The sequence below is a fragment of the Plecotus auritus genome, assembly GCF_963455305.1.
Source record: "Plecotus auritus genome assembly, chromosome: 13".
NCBI classification, from domain to species: Eukaryota; Metazoa; Chordata; class Mammalia; order Chiroptera; family Vespertilionidae; genus Plecotus; species Plecotus auritus.
Window position 1 is genome coordinate 31,169,103 of NC_137779.1, and position 19,987 is coordinate 31,189,089.

Genomic DNA, 19,987 nt, shown 5'->3' on the forward strand with positions numbered 1-19,987 from the left:
CGGCTGTTCTCCTCCCTCCCTCCTTCCCCTTTTCGCCCCACACGGGGGATCCAGCCCCCAACCCCATGTTACATTTCTAATCTGTTTAGAATTCACTTGTTTCCAAAAAAACGAATCAGGAATATAATTAATCAGTGGAATACGATACCCAGGACCGCACTCCATGGGGAATTAGCGAGGGTGGCAGCCGTGGCTGGGAAAAGGGGGTTCCCCCCCCCTGCAGTGCCGGGTCCGGTCAGCGCGCCCCGAGGCCCAGGTCATCTGTGGGAAACACAGATGTTTCTAACTCTCCAGAAAGGTGAGTGCCCCGGAGAGCAGGTTCCGGCAACCGAGGCGCTGGCCATGTCCTTAGGTAAGACGAGATAGTGTGTCCACAGCCCCGTCACACCCCGCAGAGAACTCGGAGCCCGAGACACACCTACTCAATCGGGGGGTGTGTGGTGTTGAGTGGGAAAAAGATGCACCTTTTTATTTACTTTTTATTTACTGATTTCAGAGAGGAAGGGAGAGGGAGAGAGGAAAACATCCGTAATGAGAGAGAACCATGGACCGGCTGCCTCCTGCACGGCCCCTACTGGGAATGGAGCCCGCCACCCCAGCATGTGCCCTGACCGGGAATCAAACCGGAGACCCTTCCGTCCACAGACCGACGCTCTGACACCTGAGCACACCGGCCAGAGCGTATTTTGTTTCTTATCCTCCTATCTAATAAAAGAGTAATATGCAAATTGACCGTCACTCCAACACACAAGATGGCCGGCAGGGGAGGGCAGTTGTGGGGGAGGACCAGGCCTTCAAGGGAGGGCAGTTAGGGGCAATCAGGCTGGCAGGGGAGGGCAGTTAGGGGCGATTAGGCTGGCAGGGGAGTGGTTAGGGGGTGATCAGGCTGGCACAGTGGTCGGCAAACTCATTAGTCAACAGAGCCAAATATCAATAGGACAACGACTGAAATTTCTTTGGAGAGCCACAATTTTTAAACTTAAACTTCTTCTAGCGCCACTTCTTCAAAATAGACTTGCCCAGGCTGTGGTATTTTGTGGAAGAGCCACACTCAAGGGGCCAAAGAGCCGCAGGTGGCTCGCGAGCTGCCGTTTGCCGACCACTGGGCTGGCAGGTAGAAGTGGTTAGGGGCAATCAGGCAGGCAGGCAGGTGAGCGGTTGGGAGCCAGCAGTCCTGGATTGTGAGAGGAATATCTGACTGCCTCACTCGAGGGGTCCCAGATTGGAGAGGGTGCAGGCTGGGCTGAGGGACACACTCCCCCCCACCTCGCCCCCGTGCACGAATTTCATGCACCGGGCCTCCAGTGATCATATAAAGAAGAAATATGCCCTCCCCCAGTCTCCGTGGCAAGATTTGGAAAACCCCGTCACAGTGTCCGCGTTGAAGGATGACCTGGTGTTTTTTTTACGCGACCTCATCTCCCTTCTGCACGCCGGGCCCCCTGGAGGCCAGCTTGGCAGGCCCCTTGCGTGGGGGAGTGAAGCGCGTTCCCGGAGCCGGATTAATGTTCTTGGCGTGAAAGTGCAGGCTGGGCCCATAAAAGTGACGCCAAGCCCGCCTTTCCCGGAGAAGGATGTCCGGCTGGCCCGTGAGGAAAGGCAGCGCGAAGGGAAATTAGCCTCCAGACAACGTTAATTACACTTTCCCCATTAGCGGGAGGGTAATTGAGCCACTGAGCCGCTCGGTAAAGAAACCCCCGCTGGCTCCATAAAGGCAAACGACAGTGTTTAATGTTCTAATTAAGACGCAACAATGTAGCCGGTAGACGGAGGGGAGGAAGGGAAGGAGGGGAGGAAGTGAAGCGCACACAGTGAATTCAGAGACGCGAACGCTCCCGTCACACCCTCGTCAGCCCTCGGATTTACGAGGAGGTGGTTCGTGAGACAGGTGTGACGGCAGGGACGGCCACAGCCCCGATGCTCGCCCTGGCCGGCGTGGTTCGGTGGATAGAGCGTCCGCCTGTGGACCGGAAGGGTCCCGGGTTCGATTCCGGTCAAGGGCACGTGCCTGGATTGCAGGTTCCTGGGCCGGCCCGGGGCCCTGGTCAGGGCACATTCAAGAGGCAATGAATGGATAGGTTTCTCTCACATCAATGTTTCTCTGTGTCTTTCCCTCCCTCTTCCACGCTCCCTAAAAAAATCCACGGGGAAAAATATCTCCGGGTGAGAATGAACCAAACCAACGAAAACAGCCGCCGTGTGTGACGTGCTGAGTAACCGTCGTCGCGCACGCTCGCCCCGGGGAACTCACAGAGCTGGCTGATTACTGCGGACAGCTTACACCCATCCCTCCTGTTGACAGGGAAGCCATAACACAGTCTTTGTCTTTTTTCCCCAAACAAGCGGACAGACAGAAAGAAAATGAAATGAGTCCTTTTTGACAACAAGCCCTCGTCAAGACGAAAGTAGGGGTGACCTTGGAGAGCTCATGGGTCAGCTCCCACCCAGCCGGGGAGCAGGGTTTTCCACGGAACCGATCCATCTGGCTGCTGCTCTCGGCGGAAATAAATACCGCTCTGTGTCAAGTGGGAGACGCACAGCAGAGAGAGAGAGCGCGAGAGATCACGGTTAGAGCGGCTAACGAACACTTGTTACAATTCCCCGCGGTGCCTTCCGGACACGAGGTCCTCTGTAAATGCCGCCGCGGACCTCCGAGCTCAGCCAGGTGGCCCCCGGCCAGCTGTCGGCAGGCCTGACCCACAGACGGGCTTCTGTTCGGCCCTGGCTGTCCCTGGACAATGCCGTCTCAGGGTCGCCCGGCGGGAGACCTGCCCCGCGTGTGGTTCCCTCCGGCATAAAAACGCGGGCCTTGGGGTTGACAGGGCGCCGGCGAGGTCTGCCTCAGGTCTGCCTCCATGACATGCTGGCCACATCAAGAGCGTTAGCTACCATCCCCTCCTGTGAGGGGGAGAGATGACGAGGAAAGGAGCCACTCCTTCGGGGTCGCCCGGTCGAGGATAAAGTCCCACGGCTGAAAAGAGGTCGGGAAACCTAGTCCGCCCAGCCGGCGGGGCTCAGCGGTTCAGCATCGGCCTAGGAGCCAGGCGGTCAGGGTTCGATTCCCGGTCAGGGCCCAGGCCCAGGCTATGGACTCCATCCCCAGTGGGGGGCATGCAGAAGGCGGCGGATCCATGATTCTCTCTCATCCATGATTCGCTCTCGTTAACTGGGCTGGTGTCATTTCAACCAGCCCAGTTAACGAGAGCGAACCCCGCCCCTGGCCACGGGTTTCCTGTGTGCAGGGGGGCATCTCAGGGCCCCAGGGCAGGAGGGCCAGCGAGCATCGCATGGCGTCCGGCTGCAGGAGAGAGGAGGACATTGGAGGAGGTGGCGTGGCAGGCGGGCGACTGGGAGAGCTCTGAGGTGCACGTGCTCGCCCACCGGTGTCACGTGGGAGGAAAGCCTCCAAATGGGGCATCGGGTGGCCCTTCCCGGAGAGACACGCGCGGGGGGGCCTCTGTGGGTCTGGCACACACGTCCGCACTCTCCTGTCACCAACACCTCCGTCACCGGCCCCTTAGGGTGCCAGGCCCCTGGTTATCGTCAGCTATGTGCACCCAGGCGCTGCCGGTCCTCAGTAAGTTCCCTCTGAAGCTGAAAAAACCCACCTCCCGTCTAAGCATGCACCTTGGCAAATCAATGGACTTGCCCGCGTTAACACGAAACCAGCACCCACAGGAGAGTACAAGGCGAATGAGAAATGCGCCCATCCGAAGGTTAGGCTCGTCCGGCCTGCGTGGCTCCGTGGCGGAGGTCCGACCTATGGACCAGGAGGTTGTGGTTCGGTTCCAGGTCAGAGCACATGCCCAGGACGCGGGCTCGATCCCCAGTCGGGGGGGCGCGTGCAGGAGGCGGCTGATCCATGATTCTCTCTCTCATCACTGATGTTTCCATCTCTCTCTTCCGCTCTGAAATCAATAAAAAAATGTATTTAAAAAAAAAAAAAGCTTAGGATCCCCTGTGTAGGGAACCAGGACGAAGCTGTGGGCAAACTATGGCCCGCAGGCCGGATCCGGCCTGTTCGGCTGTTCTATCCGGCCCTCGGAGCCGAAAGAGCGGAGGGTTCTCTTGCTCTCCCCTCCGCTCCTTTACTTTGAATTTATATTCGTTCACACAAACACTCCATCCATGCTTTTGTTCCGGCCCTCCGGTCCAGTTTAAGAAACCATGGTGGCCCTCGAGTCAAAAAGTTTGCCCACCCCTGAAGTAGAGGGTTGCCGCCGAGGGCGGGGCTGGGGCGGGGCAGAGCTTCCCGCGGGAGACGAGAGAAGGTTCACGAAGCTCTGAGATTGCACAGTAGCGTGGGCATATTTAACATTAATGAACCACACGGTGGGAAGCGGTGGGAAGCGGTGAACACGGCCACCTTCCTTCCTCTCATCGCTTTTAGCACAACGCTAAGAAAAGATTTTACATGACAAAGTAATAGGAATTTGAATTCCCAATCGGAAAAGGAAATGGGCTCAGAACAAAATGTTTAAGAGGGAAATTTAAAGACATATAATGGAACAAAAAGGTGTGTGGGGGGCGGGGGGTGGGGGTGGGGGGGGAGGCGAACCAAGGCAGCGCTGAGATGTGAATTGCGGGTAATAGTCCAATTTGGAGGCTGAGTGTTTCTCGCTGGCGCCGCGCAGGGCAGCGGTGCATTATCCACAGCAGGGGGGCTGCGGCCGGCTCCGCGCGGGAAGACTGTTTCCAAAAAAATGTTACAATAGCGCCTGTCCTTTGACCCACCTCCTCCTTGGAATCAAATTTACTTCTGCAAGTTTCTCTCCGAATCCATCGGGGACGCGTGCAAAAGTATTTGTGCTAAAATACAAACCCCGGGATGTTCCGCGGCAGAAAGCCTCTTGAACCTTGTGAGGCCGAGGGGTGGTACCCTGGAGACACGTGGGGAGCTTTCTGGCTGGGCCTGAAATGAGAAGTCACCTGCTTTTTTTTCTTTTCTTTCTTTTTGTTTTTTTTTAATGTATTTTTATTGATTTCAGAGGGAGAGAGAGAGAAACATCAACGATGAGAGAGCATCATCGATCGGCTGCCTCCTGCACGCCCCACGCTAGGGAGTGAGCCTGCAACCCAGGCCTGTGCCCTTGACCGGAAATCAACTCACGACCTTCTGGATCATAGGTCGACGCTCAACCGCCGCGCCACGCCAGCCAGGTCGCCTGCCTTCCTGACTTCTGCCCGGCAGAAACGGACGTGCTGGCTGGCACCCCGGCAGCCACCTTGGGCCACGAGGTGACTGTGAGGACAGAGTCCACGCCCTCGGCTGCTGAAGCAGAAATAAAGGTGGGGCCTGGGCCTCAGGGGGCACCGGCCGGCCCTGCACCCCCATCCTCGGGAGTTCCTTTAGGTGAAAGCAGCAGTCTATTCGTGCTGAAGCCACTATGGCCGTTGGAGTGGACCGGACTGGACTGGACTGGACTGGACGGCGAGGAGCAGTTCCTAGCTCGTGCAAGGCTGGACGTCGCCTTAGCCAAGGCCGCTTCGAGCCCTGTCCTTAAACAACCCTGCACGTCCCATGTGTCACGGCCGTGGGAGCGGCTTCCAGGCCCCGCTGAGAGCCGGGGTTCCCGTGGGGGGTGAGGAGCAGGGTTGGGGACGGGCCCGGAGCATGAGGGACATCCCGGGCAGAGAAGTGCTGAGTCAGCACCCACGCGGGGGTGGGGGGGGTGGGGGCCCTCCTGCTGAGAGCTCGTCGTCAGACCTAAGGTGCCGAGAGGAGCAACTTGAAGTCCTTTTTCCTTATTCGAGACAAACGGTCTCGCCTCGGCAGTGGTAGGCCCACCAATGGCCTCCACGGAGGGCGTCCCTGTCCCCCGTGAAATGCAGGACCGGGAGGCATCCCTGCAGTGAAAGGACAGACAGGGAGGGCCCTGGTCCGCGGACTCCCCGCGGGAGCTCACCTGTTGTCACTAGGCAACCGCCACGGCACCTGTCACTGAGAGATGAACTCCCGGCGACCTCTCACCCCTGGAGCGTCACACCTGTCAGCATTCCCAACGGACGCCGCGGGGACACACCGCACGCGTCACCGTCGCTGGAAGCCCTGCACCCTGAGAAGTCACGCCAGCCACCCATCATCCCTTCGTGCCGCTGCCGCCCGCCCGCCGCGCCGGGAAGGCAGGGCCATGCTGTGCGGGCTGCGGAGGCGGCCGGAGCCTGCTCTTCGCACAGACGCCGCAGTGGGGTCCCTGGGCCCCCGGGGCGGGTCCCGTCGGGAAGCAAGCCCATCCGTGTTGCCCAAACACCCCGAAGCAGACAGACGGGCGGCCGAAGCCTTTCAGAGGAGACACGTGGCGTATGCCGATGACCCGGGAGCGCAAGGAGGCGGCTCACGCCTGCCGTGTCCGGTTAGAAAAGGAGTTCTAACATGAATCAGATGACACTTCCCCTTGAATCAATATGTACGGCTTCTCTTGAAAAACCAGGAGATCCTAGGAATTCAGAACATGGGGTTCCTGCATGGCGACCACTGGCAGGTGTCTGCCACGCCCCGTCACGCCCTGTCACGCCCCATCACGCCTCCTGCCACACCCACCACGCCTGCACGCCTCCTGCCACTCCTCCTGTCATGCCTCCTGCCACTCCCTGCCATGCCCCCGCCACACCACACCTCCTGTCACGCCCCACCACGCGCTGCCACGCCTTGCCACGCCTCGCCACGCCTCCTGCGAGTGTCACTCACAGGCTCCGGCTGCTTGGTCTCTGCAGGTGCGCGTGTTTGAGGCCCCTACGCCAGTGGTCGGCAAACTCCTTCGTCCACAGAGCCAAATATCAACAGAACAACGACTGAAATTTCTTTGGAGAGCCACATTTTTTAAACGTAAACGTCTTCTAACGCCACTTCTTCAACATAGACTCGCCCAGGCCGTGGTCTTTTGTGCAAGAGCCACACTCCAGGGGCCAAAGAGCCGCCTGTGGCTCGCGAGCCGCCGTTTGCCGACCACTGCCCTGCGCAGTCACATGGCATGATGCGGACATTCACTCCGTTATCGATCCTTCCCGCGCCACGGAAGGCCCAACCCTAACACCTCGAGTCGGGTTCCTTCCTTCCCAAGGGGCTGTTCTTCCACTGTCGGATACGATCGCTTTTTGAGTCGGCCGTGTGCAGCAGACGTCACGGTTCCCCGTGGCCCCCGCCTCCCCGTTTCCCACCGACGCCTCCGCCCACGTCCGGGTCACCCTGCGGAGCCTCCCCGACCCCGAGTCCTGGGGGATCGGCCCCGGGACGTGCTCACCATGGCCAGGGGGACGATGCCGACCAGGTCCTTGTGGCTCACGTAGATCTTGGAGACGCCCAAGTCCGATGTGATCTCCCCCGGATATTCGACCTGCCACGTGACGAGCTGGGTGGCCGGCGGGTCGCTGGGCCCTTCGATTTCCACGTCAATCTGCATGACCTCCTCCGGGGTGCCGGCGGCCCTGGGGAGAGGGAGGGGCAGGGGTTCTTAGGGTGAGGTGCCCGCTCGATCCCCAGTGTGGGGCGGCGGATCCATGATGCTCTCTCCTCATGGATGTTTCTCTCTCTCTCTCTCCCTCTCACGTCCTCTCTGAAATGAATAAGAATAAAAAAGATGGGTTCCCTTCCCAACCCTCCTTCACTTATAACTGCTCGTACGCTGACCTCCAGCCTGTTTCACACGGACGGACGTCAGGGATCTTTGAAAGAGGGGGTGTTCTCCTCGGTGAGAGAGGCCCCCAGCATTCCGGGGTAACAGAGAGAAGGGACTCACGTGGGGTGAGGGGTGCAGAATCAGGAGACACAAAAGGCCTTTGTGCAGGAGCAGGAGAAAGGGCACAATTCTGTTTCCCTGGATTGGTCCTGGCCCTGCCTCCCCACCCCCCGTGGGACCGTGCTCCCCCTCCCCCCGGGATCGTGTCTCCCGCTCGTGAGCTGGAGCATCTGTGGGAGATGAAAATAGGAAGGAAATGAAGCTGCTCTCTCAGCCCCACGCCCTGACATTTCCTTAAACACGTTCACTTGGACCTGGAGAGCTACTTGATTTTAAAATATTTCTTTCTGTTAGGAGTTTTGTGGGTTTTTTTTTCTTTTCTCCCCCTTTAAAAGGAATTCCATCTGCACGCCACAGACACACTCGCTTTCCTGCCAGGGCTGCTGACGGCCCCATCCCTCCTGTCTGCCCACAGGTGACGGGCGGGGGCCTCCGAGGCTCCGGCACCCCAGGGATCCCCGCCTGGGACAGCGGCAGAACGCAGCTTGGGATGGGGGGGCTGGCGAGGCAGGTGGGTCCCTCCCACCTCCGAACAGATGAGCTGCACGTGGACTCTGGGCTGGAGAATGTCTCATTAAGAGTGTCCCCTTCGGGCCCTGGTGGGGCAGTTCCGTTGGGTGGAGTGTCGTCCCGATACACCAAGGTTGTGGGTTCGACCTCAGAAGCAATCAATGGATGCATACATAAAGGAACAACCAATCGATGTTTCTCTACCCCCCCATCCCCTTTCCTTTCTCTCTCTCTCTCTCTCAAATCAATTGTTAAAAAACATCTCAGGTCCGGCCGGAGTGGCTCAGCAGTTGAGTATGGACCCATGAACCAAGAGGTTCCTGGTTCGATTCCCGGCCTGGGCACAAGCCCGGGTGGCTGGCTCGATCCCTAGTAAGGGACACGCAGCCCACGCGTCGATGTTTCTATCTCTCAATCCCTCTCCCTTCCTTTCTCTAATATCAATTTTAAAAACATATTTTTAAAAATCCCTGCTACATCTGGCAGCCCAGTGCCTCTTCTCCGGCCGCCCCCTCCATCTTCACTTAGTTTTAAGAGCGAACGCTAAGAGGCATTTGTCCACCAAGACGCCCTCTTGGTCAGACACGTGAGCAGACAGCTCCAAGGGCGGTGGCTGGCGATGAAATCCTCGGCGTGTGGACACGGGTTTTAGCACGTGGCCCTGAGGGATGCGCCACGGCCCCCCGGGGACGGATGGCCAGCGGGCTGCCTCCCCCCCCCCCCCCCCCCGTCCCCCGGGTGTCTCCACTGACAGCAAAGCTACCTGAGAAACCTTCAGCCTTCAGCGCCTACAACGGGAACTGTCAGCTCAGCGCCGGCGCAAACGGGGGGGGGGGGGGGGGGGGGAGGGGGGCAACACGGCGTCTCTCTCTCTCTCCAGCCGGGTCTCCGTGAGCAGGCGGCTGAGTTAGTTGCTGGAGGAGCGAGGTTCTCACACGCGTTTGAAGATGCCAACAAGATGACTCACTGATCGTCGTGATAATGGCTACGTCTCCTAATGGCTTTCTCGACTCCCACCCGACGTGACAAATGGAAGCCCCGGGAGACTCCGATGTCGAATTCTTTCGCGATGAGACATAACTCACAGGTGTATCTGGTGAGCCCTCACGCCAGAGCGGGCTCTGTTTCCGTGGGCTGAGCAGGGAGCGCCAGCGTGAGCAAGCCCACCGGCCTCGGATCCATACACCGTGGTGTGCCCCCCCCCCCCCCCAGGCCGGGAATCGAACCAGGAACCTCTTGGTTCATGGGTCCACACTCAACTGCTGAGCCACTCCGGCCGGACCTGAGATGTTTTTTAACAATTGATTTGAGAGAGAGAGAGAGAGAGAGAGAGAGAGAGAGAGAGAGAGAGAGAGGAAAGGGGGTGGGGGGTAGAGAAACATCGATTGGTTGTTTCTATATGTATGCATCCATTGATTGGCTGCGGGTTCGAGGCGGGAGAGTTAACCTGCTGTTCGCCTCCAGGCGGAGGAGACAGGATAAATGCCCCCCTGACATCGTCTCAGCTTTCGGACGTCCACCCACGAACCTCGGGCGTTGTGTCACCGACGCGAGATTTCACAGCGTGGAAGGCCATGGGGCCCACATCAACTCTCTCCGGGAGAGACGCCGGCTAAAGGCAGTGGGACGTCCGGCGGGGAGAAAGGGCTGTGGATGCATCACAGCCGGAGAGAACCCCGAGGACGGCACCAGTTATGTGACCTCACGCTCTCCGGGAGCCTGTTTTCTCAACCTGAAAGCGTGGCTCAGTGGCTGAGCGTCGTCCCGTGCACCCGGAGGTCATGGTTCAATTCTGTGGTCAAGGGCACAGGCCCGGGTTGTGGGCTCCATCCCCAGCAGGAGGGCATGCAGGAGGCAGCCGATGGATGGTTCTCTCTCGTCGTGGATGTTTCTCTCTCTCTAAAAATCAATAAAAAAGGATATTTTTTTTTAAAAAAAAGCTTTGAAAATGATCCATCATGGCACCCATCTCCTAGGAACGTGGTCAGGCCTCTGAGAATGTGTGCGAGGTGGGGGGTGGGGGACACAGGGGAAGGGGGGAGCCCTGACCAGCCTGGGGGTATCCCTCACACAGCCAACCTGGTGCTGGGCAGTTGTGGGGGACACGACCTGTGCCTCTGGATGGACCGCCCAGTGCCGGCGACGATGATGAGGGGGGGCCCTTCGTGCACAGCGCTTAGGACTGCGCAGGGCAGAGCTGGCGAAGGGCCTGGGGGCGGGTGGGGAGGCATCGTGTCGGGATAAGCTCCCGGCTGAGCTGGGTATTAGGCCTGAGGTTAAGTGTTGCTTAGTGTTTGGGGGCGGGGGGGGGGATGGCGATGTCCGTTGCGGGTTCAGCTAAGTTAGTTCTTTCCTTGCTCCTTGTCTAGCGCTGGGTTCTGACCTCTTCCTTCACTGGAGGCATTAGCCCTGGAATCGGCTGCAGGCGCTGTTCCAGGTGCTGAGGTCACAGCGATGGGCGCTGTCCGAGGTGCTGAGGTCACAGCGGATTAGGGGGGTGGGGCGCTGTCCGCTGTGACCGAGTTCAGCAAAGTTAGTTCTTTCCTTTCTCCTTGTCTAGCACTGGGTTCTTTTTTTTTTAAAAAAAAAATATTTATTGATTTCAGAGAGGAAGGAAGAGGGAGACAGAGATAGAAACATCCATGATGAGAGAGAATCATGGATCGGCTGTCTCCTGCAAGTCCCCCACTTAGGATCGAGCCCACAACCCAGGCATGTGCCCTTGACCGGAATCAAACCCGGGACCCTTCAGTCCCGCAGGCTGATGCTCTATCCACTGAGCCAAACCGGTTAAGGTTAGCGCTGGGTTCTGACCTCTTCCTTCACTGGAGGCATTAGCCCTGGAGTCAGCTGAAGGCACTGTCCGGGGTGCTGAGGTCACAGCGATGGGGCGCTGTCTGAGGTGCTGAGTTCACCGCAGATGCAGGTTGTGGCAGGTCCTAGGGCCATGGTCGGCAAACTGCGGCTCGCGAGCCACAGGCGGCTCTTTGGCTTCTGGAGTGTGGCTCTTCCCCAAAATACCACGGCCTGGGCGAGTCTATTTTGAAGAAGTGGCGTTAGAAGAAGTTTCAGTTTAAAAAATGTGGCTCTCCAAAGAAATGTCCATCATTGTCCTGTTGATATTTGGCTCTGTTGACGAATGAGTTTGCAGACCACTGTCCCGGGGTACCAGGGCTGCGGGCGCTGTCCGAGGTGTTGAAGACACTATGGCCCAACCCCGCAGAGTCTTGGCTGAAGAAAGGGCGTCCACGCCTCAAGGGGGCACTTTAATGAAAGATGCAAGAGCGCCCCAGCCGGTGTGGCTCCGTGGACAGAGCGTCGGTCTGCGGACCGAAGGGTCCTGGGTTCGATTCCGGTCAAGGGCACGTACCTCAGTTGCAGGCCCTGGTCAGGGTGAGTGCAGGAGGCAACCCACCGATGTGTTTCCCTCCCATCGATGTTTCTATCTCTCTCCCTCTCCCTTCCTCTCTGAAATCCACTGAGCCAAACCGGCTAGGGCGAGCCGAGCTGTTTTCAGCACAGCCCTCACCACCGCTACTCTGGCCACACTTTTCTGGTGGCGACTGGGAAGATGTGGACGTTTCCTGTCTTTAGCCACTTCTGTTCCAGTCGGGGAGTCCAGGTGACGGGCGCGGCCGCGGTCCACGGGATGAACTCTGAGACGGAGCACACGTGGGTGCCGAGCGGTGTTGATGCTCACGGAGGGTCCTTGGGGGCCAGCCGGAGGTCATCGCCCGGAGTCGCGGGCGCACTCCTCCCTCCGGCCTCCGGGGCCTGTGCCTTTAATTCAATCAGCGGTAATGTTTAATGAACCTGATGACTGGTAATAAACGGCGAACAGGCGCCATCCTGGGGAGGCGAACGCTCCGACCTGCGATTTAACGACCTGGAAACGCAGGTTAACCCCGTCTGGTCGGCATCTGATTGTGGCCATAACTCGGCTGCCGCTCACACAGACACAGACACAGACACACACACGGGCGGTGGAAGCAGAGGTTTCGTTGGTGCTCAGGAGGAACGGGAACAAGGAAAACGGTCCCTACAATGTTTTCCGAGCTGCGCCTGTCCGCCGGGTGGCAGCCATGACGGAAGGTCTATGAGTGAGTGAGTGACGGAATGAGCGAGTGAGTGAATGAAGGAATAAATGATCAACCTGATGATGAGGGAACTGAATGAATGAATGAATGAATGAGCAAGGGAATGGATCAGGCATCCTCAAACGACGGCCCGCGGGCCACAGGCGGCCCGCCGAGGACATGGATCCGGCCCGCCGGGGGCCGCTGCCTGTCCTGCTTAGCAGCTGACGCGTCCCGGGCCCGCAGTGCGCATAGGAATTTGTTCATAGTTGTTTTTTTTTAAACCATAGTCCGGCCCTCCAACGGTCTGAGGGACAGTGAACTGGCCCCCTGTTTAAAAAGTTTGAGGACAGCCCTGACCGGTGTGGCTCAGTGGATAGAGCGTCGGCCTGCGGACAGAAGGGTCCCGGGTTCGATTCCGGTCAAGGGCACGTACCTTGGTTGCGGGCACATCCCCAGTAGGAGGTGTGCAGGAGGCAGCTGATCGATGTTTCTCTCTCATTGATGTTTCTAACTCTCTATCCCTCTTCCTTCCTCTCTGTAAAATATCAATAAAATATATTTTAAAAATAAAATAAAATTAAAAAAAATAAAAAGTCTGAGGATCGCCCAAACCGGTGTGGCTCAATGGATAGAGCATCGGCCTGAGGACAGAAGGGTCCCGGGTTCGATTCCGGTCAAGGGCACGTACCTTGGTTGCGGGCACATCCCCAGTGGGGGGCGTGCAGGAGGCAGCTGATCGATGTTTCTCTCTCATCGATGTTTCTAACTCTCTATCCCTCTTCCTTCCTCTCTGTAAAAAAATCAATAAAATATATATTTTAAAAAAAAAGTCTGAGGACCCCTGGAATGGATAAATGACAAGTGGCGAACACAACAGCTGAACCTGAGAATTACCCACAAAACCCACGTTCCCAGACACGCCTGTGGCCGCAAGGACACGTGGCGGTTCCCTGATTCCTGTCGGGGCCCAGGTGAGTGTTCACGTCAGAAACAACGCCGTAGGACACGTTGTATGAGAGGCGGCCGGCGGTCGGTTTTACCCGGAAATTGAGGCACTGGTGAGGGAGGAGTATTTTGCGCGTGCACGCCCCTCACGTCACGTCAACCTTCTGTGACGACTGGTGACGGAGGAAGATGTACACACACACACACACCACCCCCCAGCTCAGGTGCGCACACGGACAAGGATGCAGGACGGCGCACGGATGAGATGTGAACGCGTCCCGGTCTTTAGCCACTTCTGTTCCAGCAATCCATGCAGCGAGCGAGCGAGAGGCCCTGTCGCCCTGCGGGGGGGCGGGGGGAGGGCCCCGAGGCCCCGGTGGGTGGCTCACTGGCGGGAATTAGGGATCACCCCTCCCAGCAACTCGCGAAGCTAATGTGTTGCCAACATTAGGCAGCGCTCCCACGCGGCTCTAACGTCTAGGAAATAAGCATATGGGGTGTGAAAAGCCTGCGTGCCCATAAATAGCCACACACATATATTGGAGGGCCGCGTTACTTCCTGTTGGGATGTCACGGGAGAATGTACAGAACGGAGTAAACACCACGCACACACGCCTCGGCACAACACGGGAACACGCTGGCCGGCCGGCGCGGGACGCCGAGGGTGCCCGTCGACACACGGACAAGACGCCGGCGTGCTGGAACACTGGTTAACCTCGGTCACACTGCGGGCGGCTCCCGGGACACGTGTTCGGTTTTTATACTTATTTTTTTATTTTTCAATACTTTTTTTTTTAATATATATTTTTATTGATTTTTTACAGAGAGGAAGAGAGAGGGAGAGAGAGTTAGAAACATCGATGAGAGAGAAACATTGATCAGCTGCCTCCTGCACACCTCCCCACTGGGGATGTGCCCGCAACTAAGGTACATGCCCTTGACCGGAATCGAACCTGGGACCTTTCTGTCTACAGGCCGACGCTCTGTCCACTGAGCCAAACTGGTTAGGGCTTATTTTTCAATACTTTTTAAAAGAATATATTATGATGGATTTCAGAGAGGGAGAGAGAGAAACATCCATGATAAAAGAGAATCATGATCGGCTGCCTCCTGCAGGCCCTCCCCACCCCCCCACCCCCCCGCCCCCCCGCCCCACTGGGGATCAAGCCCACGATCCGGGCATGTGCCCCGACCGGGACCTCCTGGTTCCTAGGTCGCCACTCAACCACTGAGCCACGCCGGCTAGGCCTGACTTGCTTTCGGTGCGAATCGTGGAAGGCTTGTTTGCGATCGTGCGGTGGCTGGTTCAGGAATGAGGATGGCGTTTTTCCTCCGCCGCACCCCCACCCTCGTCTGTGGCGAATGCCTGTGATTCCCGCTCTGGGGCCACGTCGTGGCACGTGTCCTCGGCTGAGGGCGGCGGATGTTGGCAGGATGCTTGCTCCCTCCCCACGTGCTTGGCCGCAACCCCGCCCAGAAGCATTTCTTCTGGAAATCTCTGTCCTTCCCAGCTCACAGGACGGGAGCACTTTTTCCCATAAGCAAGGAAACTCAGCGTGATGTAATTCTTCCTTCTCCCCACACTGCTCTTTCAAACGTTATGCATTTTTTTTTTTTTAAAAAAAAAACACAACATTTTGGTACGTGTTCAAACTCAAATGTCACAATGCAAAAAAAAAATGTCTTAAGGACTTCAATACAAGAATTCTCTCTCTCTCTCTTTCTCTCTCTCTCTCTCTCTTTTGCAGGATAATTATTTTTGGGGAAAAGATGCCTTAGATTTGTTCATGTCCGTGTCAGAGACCTGAATGAACCCTAAACTTTGAACTCCGAACCTTACGTTTTCCTATCACACAGCCATTGGCCACAGGTGGCTACTAAGTGCTACAATGTGGCCAGGCCCGGTCAGCGTGGCTCAGCGGTTAAGCATCAGCCTATGAACCAGGAGGTCACCATTCAATTCCCGGGGTTGTGGGCTCCATCCCCAGTGGGGGGCGTGCAGGAGGCAGCCGACCCATGATTCTCTCTCCTCATGGATGTTTCCCTCTCTCTCTCCCTCTCCCCTTCCTCTCTGACATCAATAAAAAGATATTTTTAGCCGAAACCGGTTTGGCTCAGTGGATAGAGCGCCGGCCTGCGGACTGAAGGGTCCCGGGTTCGATTCCGGTCAAGGGCATGTACCTTGGTTGCGGGCACATCCCCAGTGGGGGGTGTGCAGGAGGCACCTGATCGATGTTTCTAACTCTCTATCCCTCTCCCTTCCTCTCTGTAAAAAATCAATAAAATATATTTAAAAAAAAAAGATATTTTTAAAAATGTGGCCAGTGCAGCTGAGAGGCAGGATGTTAAATTTAATTTTAGTCTTCAGCGGCCTCAGGTGTCCAGCGGCATCCACATTGGACAGCACAGTATGTACGAGTGGGTTTTTTTTTTCTTTCTTTCTTGGTTTTGGTTAATTCTCACCTGAGGGTATTTTCCCATAGATTGTGGAGAGAGTGGGAGAGAGAGGGAAAGACAGAGAGAAACATCGATGTGACGGAAACACATCGATGAGTTGCCTCCTGCACGCACCCCGACCAAGGCCTGGGTCAGGGAGGAGCCTGCCACCGAGGCACATGCCCGTGACCGGCATCGAACCCGGGACCCTTCGGTCTGCAGGCCGACGCCCTGTCCACTGAGCCGCCCGGCCAGGGCCACAGGAGGAGTGTTGACTCCCGTGTCACACCAGCAAGAGGCAAGGGGAGAAGCACCACGTGTGTTTAAAAAAAAAAATACCCGGTTTATTTATACCGGCCCGCACGGTGCCCACGGACGACGCCCACGGGCCGCCGGCAAGCAGGCGCATCTGTTCCCCGTTTGCCGCTCGGCGCCTCCCGACAGGTTCCCACTTCAAGCTCCCCCGCCTCCTGTTGTCCTTCCCGTCCCAGGGACGCTCGCTCACTGTCCTCACCTGACCCGCACCTGTGAGCCTGGCTCCCTCCCACCTGCCTGCACCTGGGGCCCCCGCCCCCCCAGCCCCCCCGTCCCCCAGCCTCGCTTAGTGGAAACGCAGCGCCTCTTCTTCTTCCTCCTGACTCCATAGCAGGGGTCCTCAAACTTTTTACACAGGGGGCCAGTTCCCTGTCCCTCAGACGGTTGGAGGGCCGGACTATAGTTTAAAAAAAAACCACGATGAACAAATTCCTATGCGCACGGCGGGCCCGGGACGCGTCGGCTGCTAAGCAGGACAGGCAGCGGCCCCCGGCGGGCCGGATCCATGTCCTCGGCGGGCCGCCTGTGGCCCGAGGGCCGTAGTTTGAGGACGTCTGCTCCATAGCATTCATTCCAATTTGAAACAGTGTCTTGGCTTTGTGTTTATGCTTATTTACTTACTAAATATATATATATTATTGATATTTTACAGAGAGGAAGGGAGAGGGATAGAGAGCTAGAAACATCGATGAGAGAGAAACATCGATCAGCTGCCTCCTGCACACCTCCCACTAGGGATGTGCCCGCAACCAAGGTACATGCCCTTGACCGGAATCGAACCCGGGACCCTTCAGTCCGCAGGCCGACGCTCTATCCACTGAGCCAAACCGGTTTCGGCCTAAAATATATTTTTATTGATTTTTTTGATGAGCTTTTTTTTTTTTTTTAATATATTTTATTGATTTTTTACAGAGAGGAAGGGAGAGGGATAGAGAGTTAGAAACATCGATGAGAGAGAAACATCGATCAGCTGCCTCCTGCACACCCCCTACTAAGGATGTGCCTGCAACCAAGGTACATGCCCTTGACCGGAATCGAACCCGGGACCCTTCAGTCCGCAGGCCGACGCTCTATCCACTGAGCCAAACCGGTTTCGGCCTAAAATATATTTTTATTGATTTTTTTTTTTTTTTTTTTTTTTTTAGAGGGAGAGGGAGAGGCAGATAGAAACATCCATGATGAGAGAGAATCACGGATGGGCTGCCTCCTGCACGCCCCACACTGGGGATGGAGCCCACAACCCGGGCCTGTGCCCTGACCCGGAGTCAAACCCTGACCTCCTGGTTCCTGGGCTGATGCTCCGCCGCTGAGCCATAGCCTGGCCGGGACTGCAATGGGGTCTTCTTCATTCCTAATCAGGTAAACGCAGAACAAAACCCCCCGAGAGAACATTTCGCCTTCAGGTTAGCAAGGAGCGGGCTCCCATCCAGCCGGGGCGGTGGTTGGGAAGTCAGCGCCTTTATAAGTTGCCCTCAAGAAAAATGAATTGGCTCCATTTCCTGAAAATTAATCCGGGGCATCCGTCATAAAAAAAAAAAAAAAAAACCACCAGTTCTCTGGCCCGTAAATCTCACGTGGAAATCTATCTTCGGAAATAAAATATCCAGCGTCTGAGGGTGTGTGCAGAATTATTCATAGTGACGACAATATTTGCAAGGCGCTATCCATTCTGGCGGAATAAATTATGGTGAAACTAGCCGGTTGGTTATTATGCAGATGTTTAGCAAAGAAAGCATCCAATCGATAGGTATTGATCTGGAAGAATATACAGGAAGTATTTTCAGGTTAAAAAATAAAAGTAAATCTCAGTTTATTTATTTATTTTTTTAAATGCCCCACACTGCAGACATTTAGGCAGGCGTGGCGGGCACTTGAGGTCTGAAATGATACCGTTCTATAATTTCCCTTCTTCCTCTTTTGCATGAAAAAGTGCTGACAAGAGAGAATCAGCCCAGACAGCGTGGCTCAGGGGTTGAGCGTCGACCTATGAACCAGGAGGTCAGGGTTCGATTCCTGGTCAGGGCATATGCCTGGGTTGTGGGCTCGGTCCCCAGTTAGGGGGCGTGCAGGAGGCAGCCGATCCATGATTGATCTTTCATCATTGATGTCTCTCTCTCTCTCCCCCTCTCCCTTCCTCTCTGAAATCAATTTAAAAAATGTATGTTTTTTTAAAAATAAAATAAAAGAGAGAATCAAACCATGGATGGGGAGAGCCACAGGGACAGCATAACGGGTGGTGCTGTAGTCTCTCCGCCGGTGATGCCGGGAGTGCCTGCCCTGTCTCGTCACAGAAAGCACTGTCCTCCCTCGCCTTTCAGTGGTTTGCTCGTTCGGGCACCTGATTCGTCTAGAGCAGCCGTGGGCAAACTTCGGCCCGCAGGCCGGATCCGGCCCGTTCGGCTGTTTTATCCGGCCCGCGGAGCCAAAAGAGCAGAGGGTTCTCTTGCTCTCCCCTCCGCTCCTTTACTTTGAATTTATATTAGTTCACGCAAACACTCCATCCGTGCTTTTGTTCCGGCCCTCCGGTCCAGTTTAAGAACCCATGGTGGCCCTCGAGTCAAAAAGTTTGCCCACCCCTGGTCTAGAGCGAGGCTGGCAAATGGATTTCATTCAAGAGCTGCATCAGGTCGATGGGTCCTGGCTGCCCAGAGCCATGTCAGGGCTCAGGGAAGAGGGTCACCATTCATCATCAGTGTCTCCCCCAGGCAGGGACGGGGCCTGGTGCAGGAGCCAGCCAGGAGGCCACCCACCTATTTCTAGCTGCCATTCACGACAGACCTTCCACGACGGGCAACGGAAACACTGCGTCCAAAAGGGGAAGGAGCCAGGACGGTAATGTGGCTGGATACTTACAAACGTCCTCTCAGGTCCACGGTGATGCCTGATGTGACTTATGGTGATGTGCGTGGGCGAGCAGTAAAAACACGTCACCACTTTTGACAAGGAAAGACCATTGCATCTTAATTTTCAGAAATACACTTTCCAATCATCACAATGTCAGGCATGAAATTCAATTCATTACAGATAAACAGCGTGTAAGCATGAACTTCCTTCCATTTGAAACAGCCTCCTGGGTCAGTCTCCTGGGCAGCGCTGGCTGAGAAAATACTTGATATCTTTGGGAAATTACCTGGAACAACTTTCCAGCTGGTTTTAAACCATCTCTTCAGAGATGTACTTTTCTCTATGAGTATTCTATTTGTTGGGTACTAAAGACAGTTCGATGATGATGATGGTGATGGTGATGGTGATGGTGATGATGATGATGGTGATGGTGATGGTGATGATGATGGTGATGATGATGGTGATGGTGATGGTGATGGTGGTGATGGTGATGGTGGTGATGATGATGATGATGGTGATGGTGGTGATGGTGGTGTGATGGTGATGATGATGGTGATGATGACTGTGATGATGGTGATGGTGATGGTGATGGTGATGATGATGACAGTGATGATGGTGATGGTGATGATGACGGTGATGATGGTGATGGTGATGATGATCATGATGGTGATGGTGGTGATGATGTTGATGATGATGATGGTGATGGTGGTGATGACGGTGATGATGGTAATGGTGATGGTGATGGTGATGGTGATGGTGATGATGATGATGGTGATGGTGATGGTGATGGTGATGATGATGATGGTGATGGTGATGGTGATGGTGATGATGATGGTGATGATGATGGTGATGGTGATGGTGATGGTGGTGATGGTGATGGTGATGGTGGTGATGATGATGATGATGGTGATGGTGGTGATGGTGATGGTGATGGTGGTGATGATGATGATGATGGTGATGGTGGTGATGGTGGTGTGATGGTGATGATGATGGTGATGATGACTGTGATGATGGTGATGGTGATGGTGATGGTGATGGTGATGATGATGACAGTGATGATGGTGATGGTGATGATGACGGTGATGATGGTGATGGTGATGATGATCATGATGGTGATGGTGG

General features: G+C 55.9%; 1 protein-coding gene across 1 annotated transcript in view; it reads right to left on the bottom strand.

The window, feature by feature from the left end:
• The window catches only part of TMEM132D (transmembrane protein 132D), an 87,372-nt gene that overhangs the window by 16,734 nt on the left and 50,651 nt on the right, over window positions 1–19,987 (bottom strand). Inside the window, exon 4 of the mRNA XM_080650456.1 lies at window positions 7,242–7,425. Within this exon, the coding sequence (XP_080506582.1) occupies window positions 7,242–7,425 (184 nt within the window). The remainder of the gene's footprint in view (window positions 1–7,241; window positions 7,426–19,987) is intronic.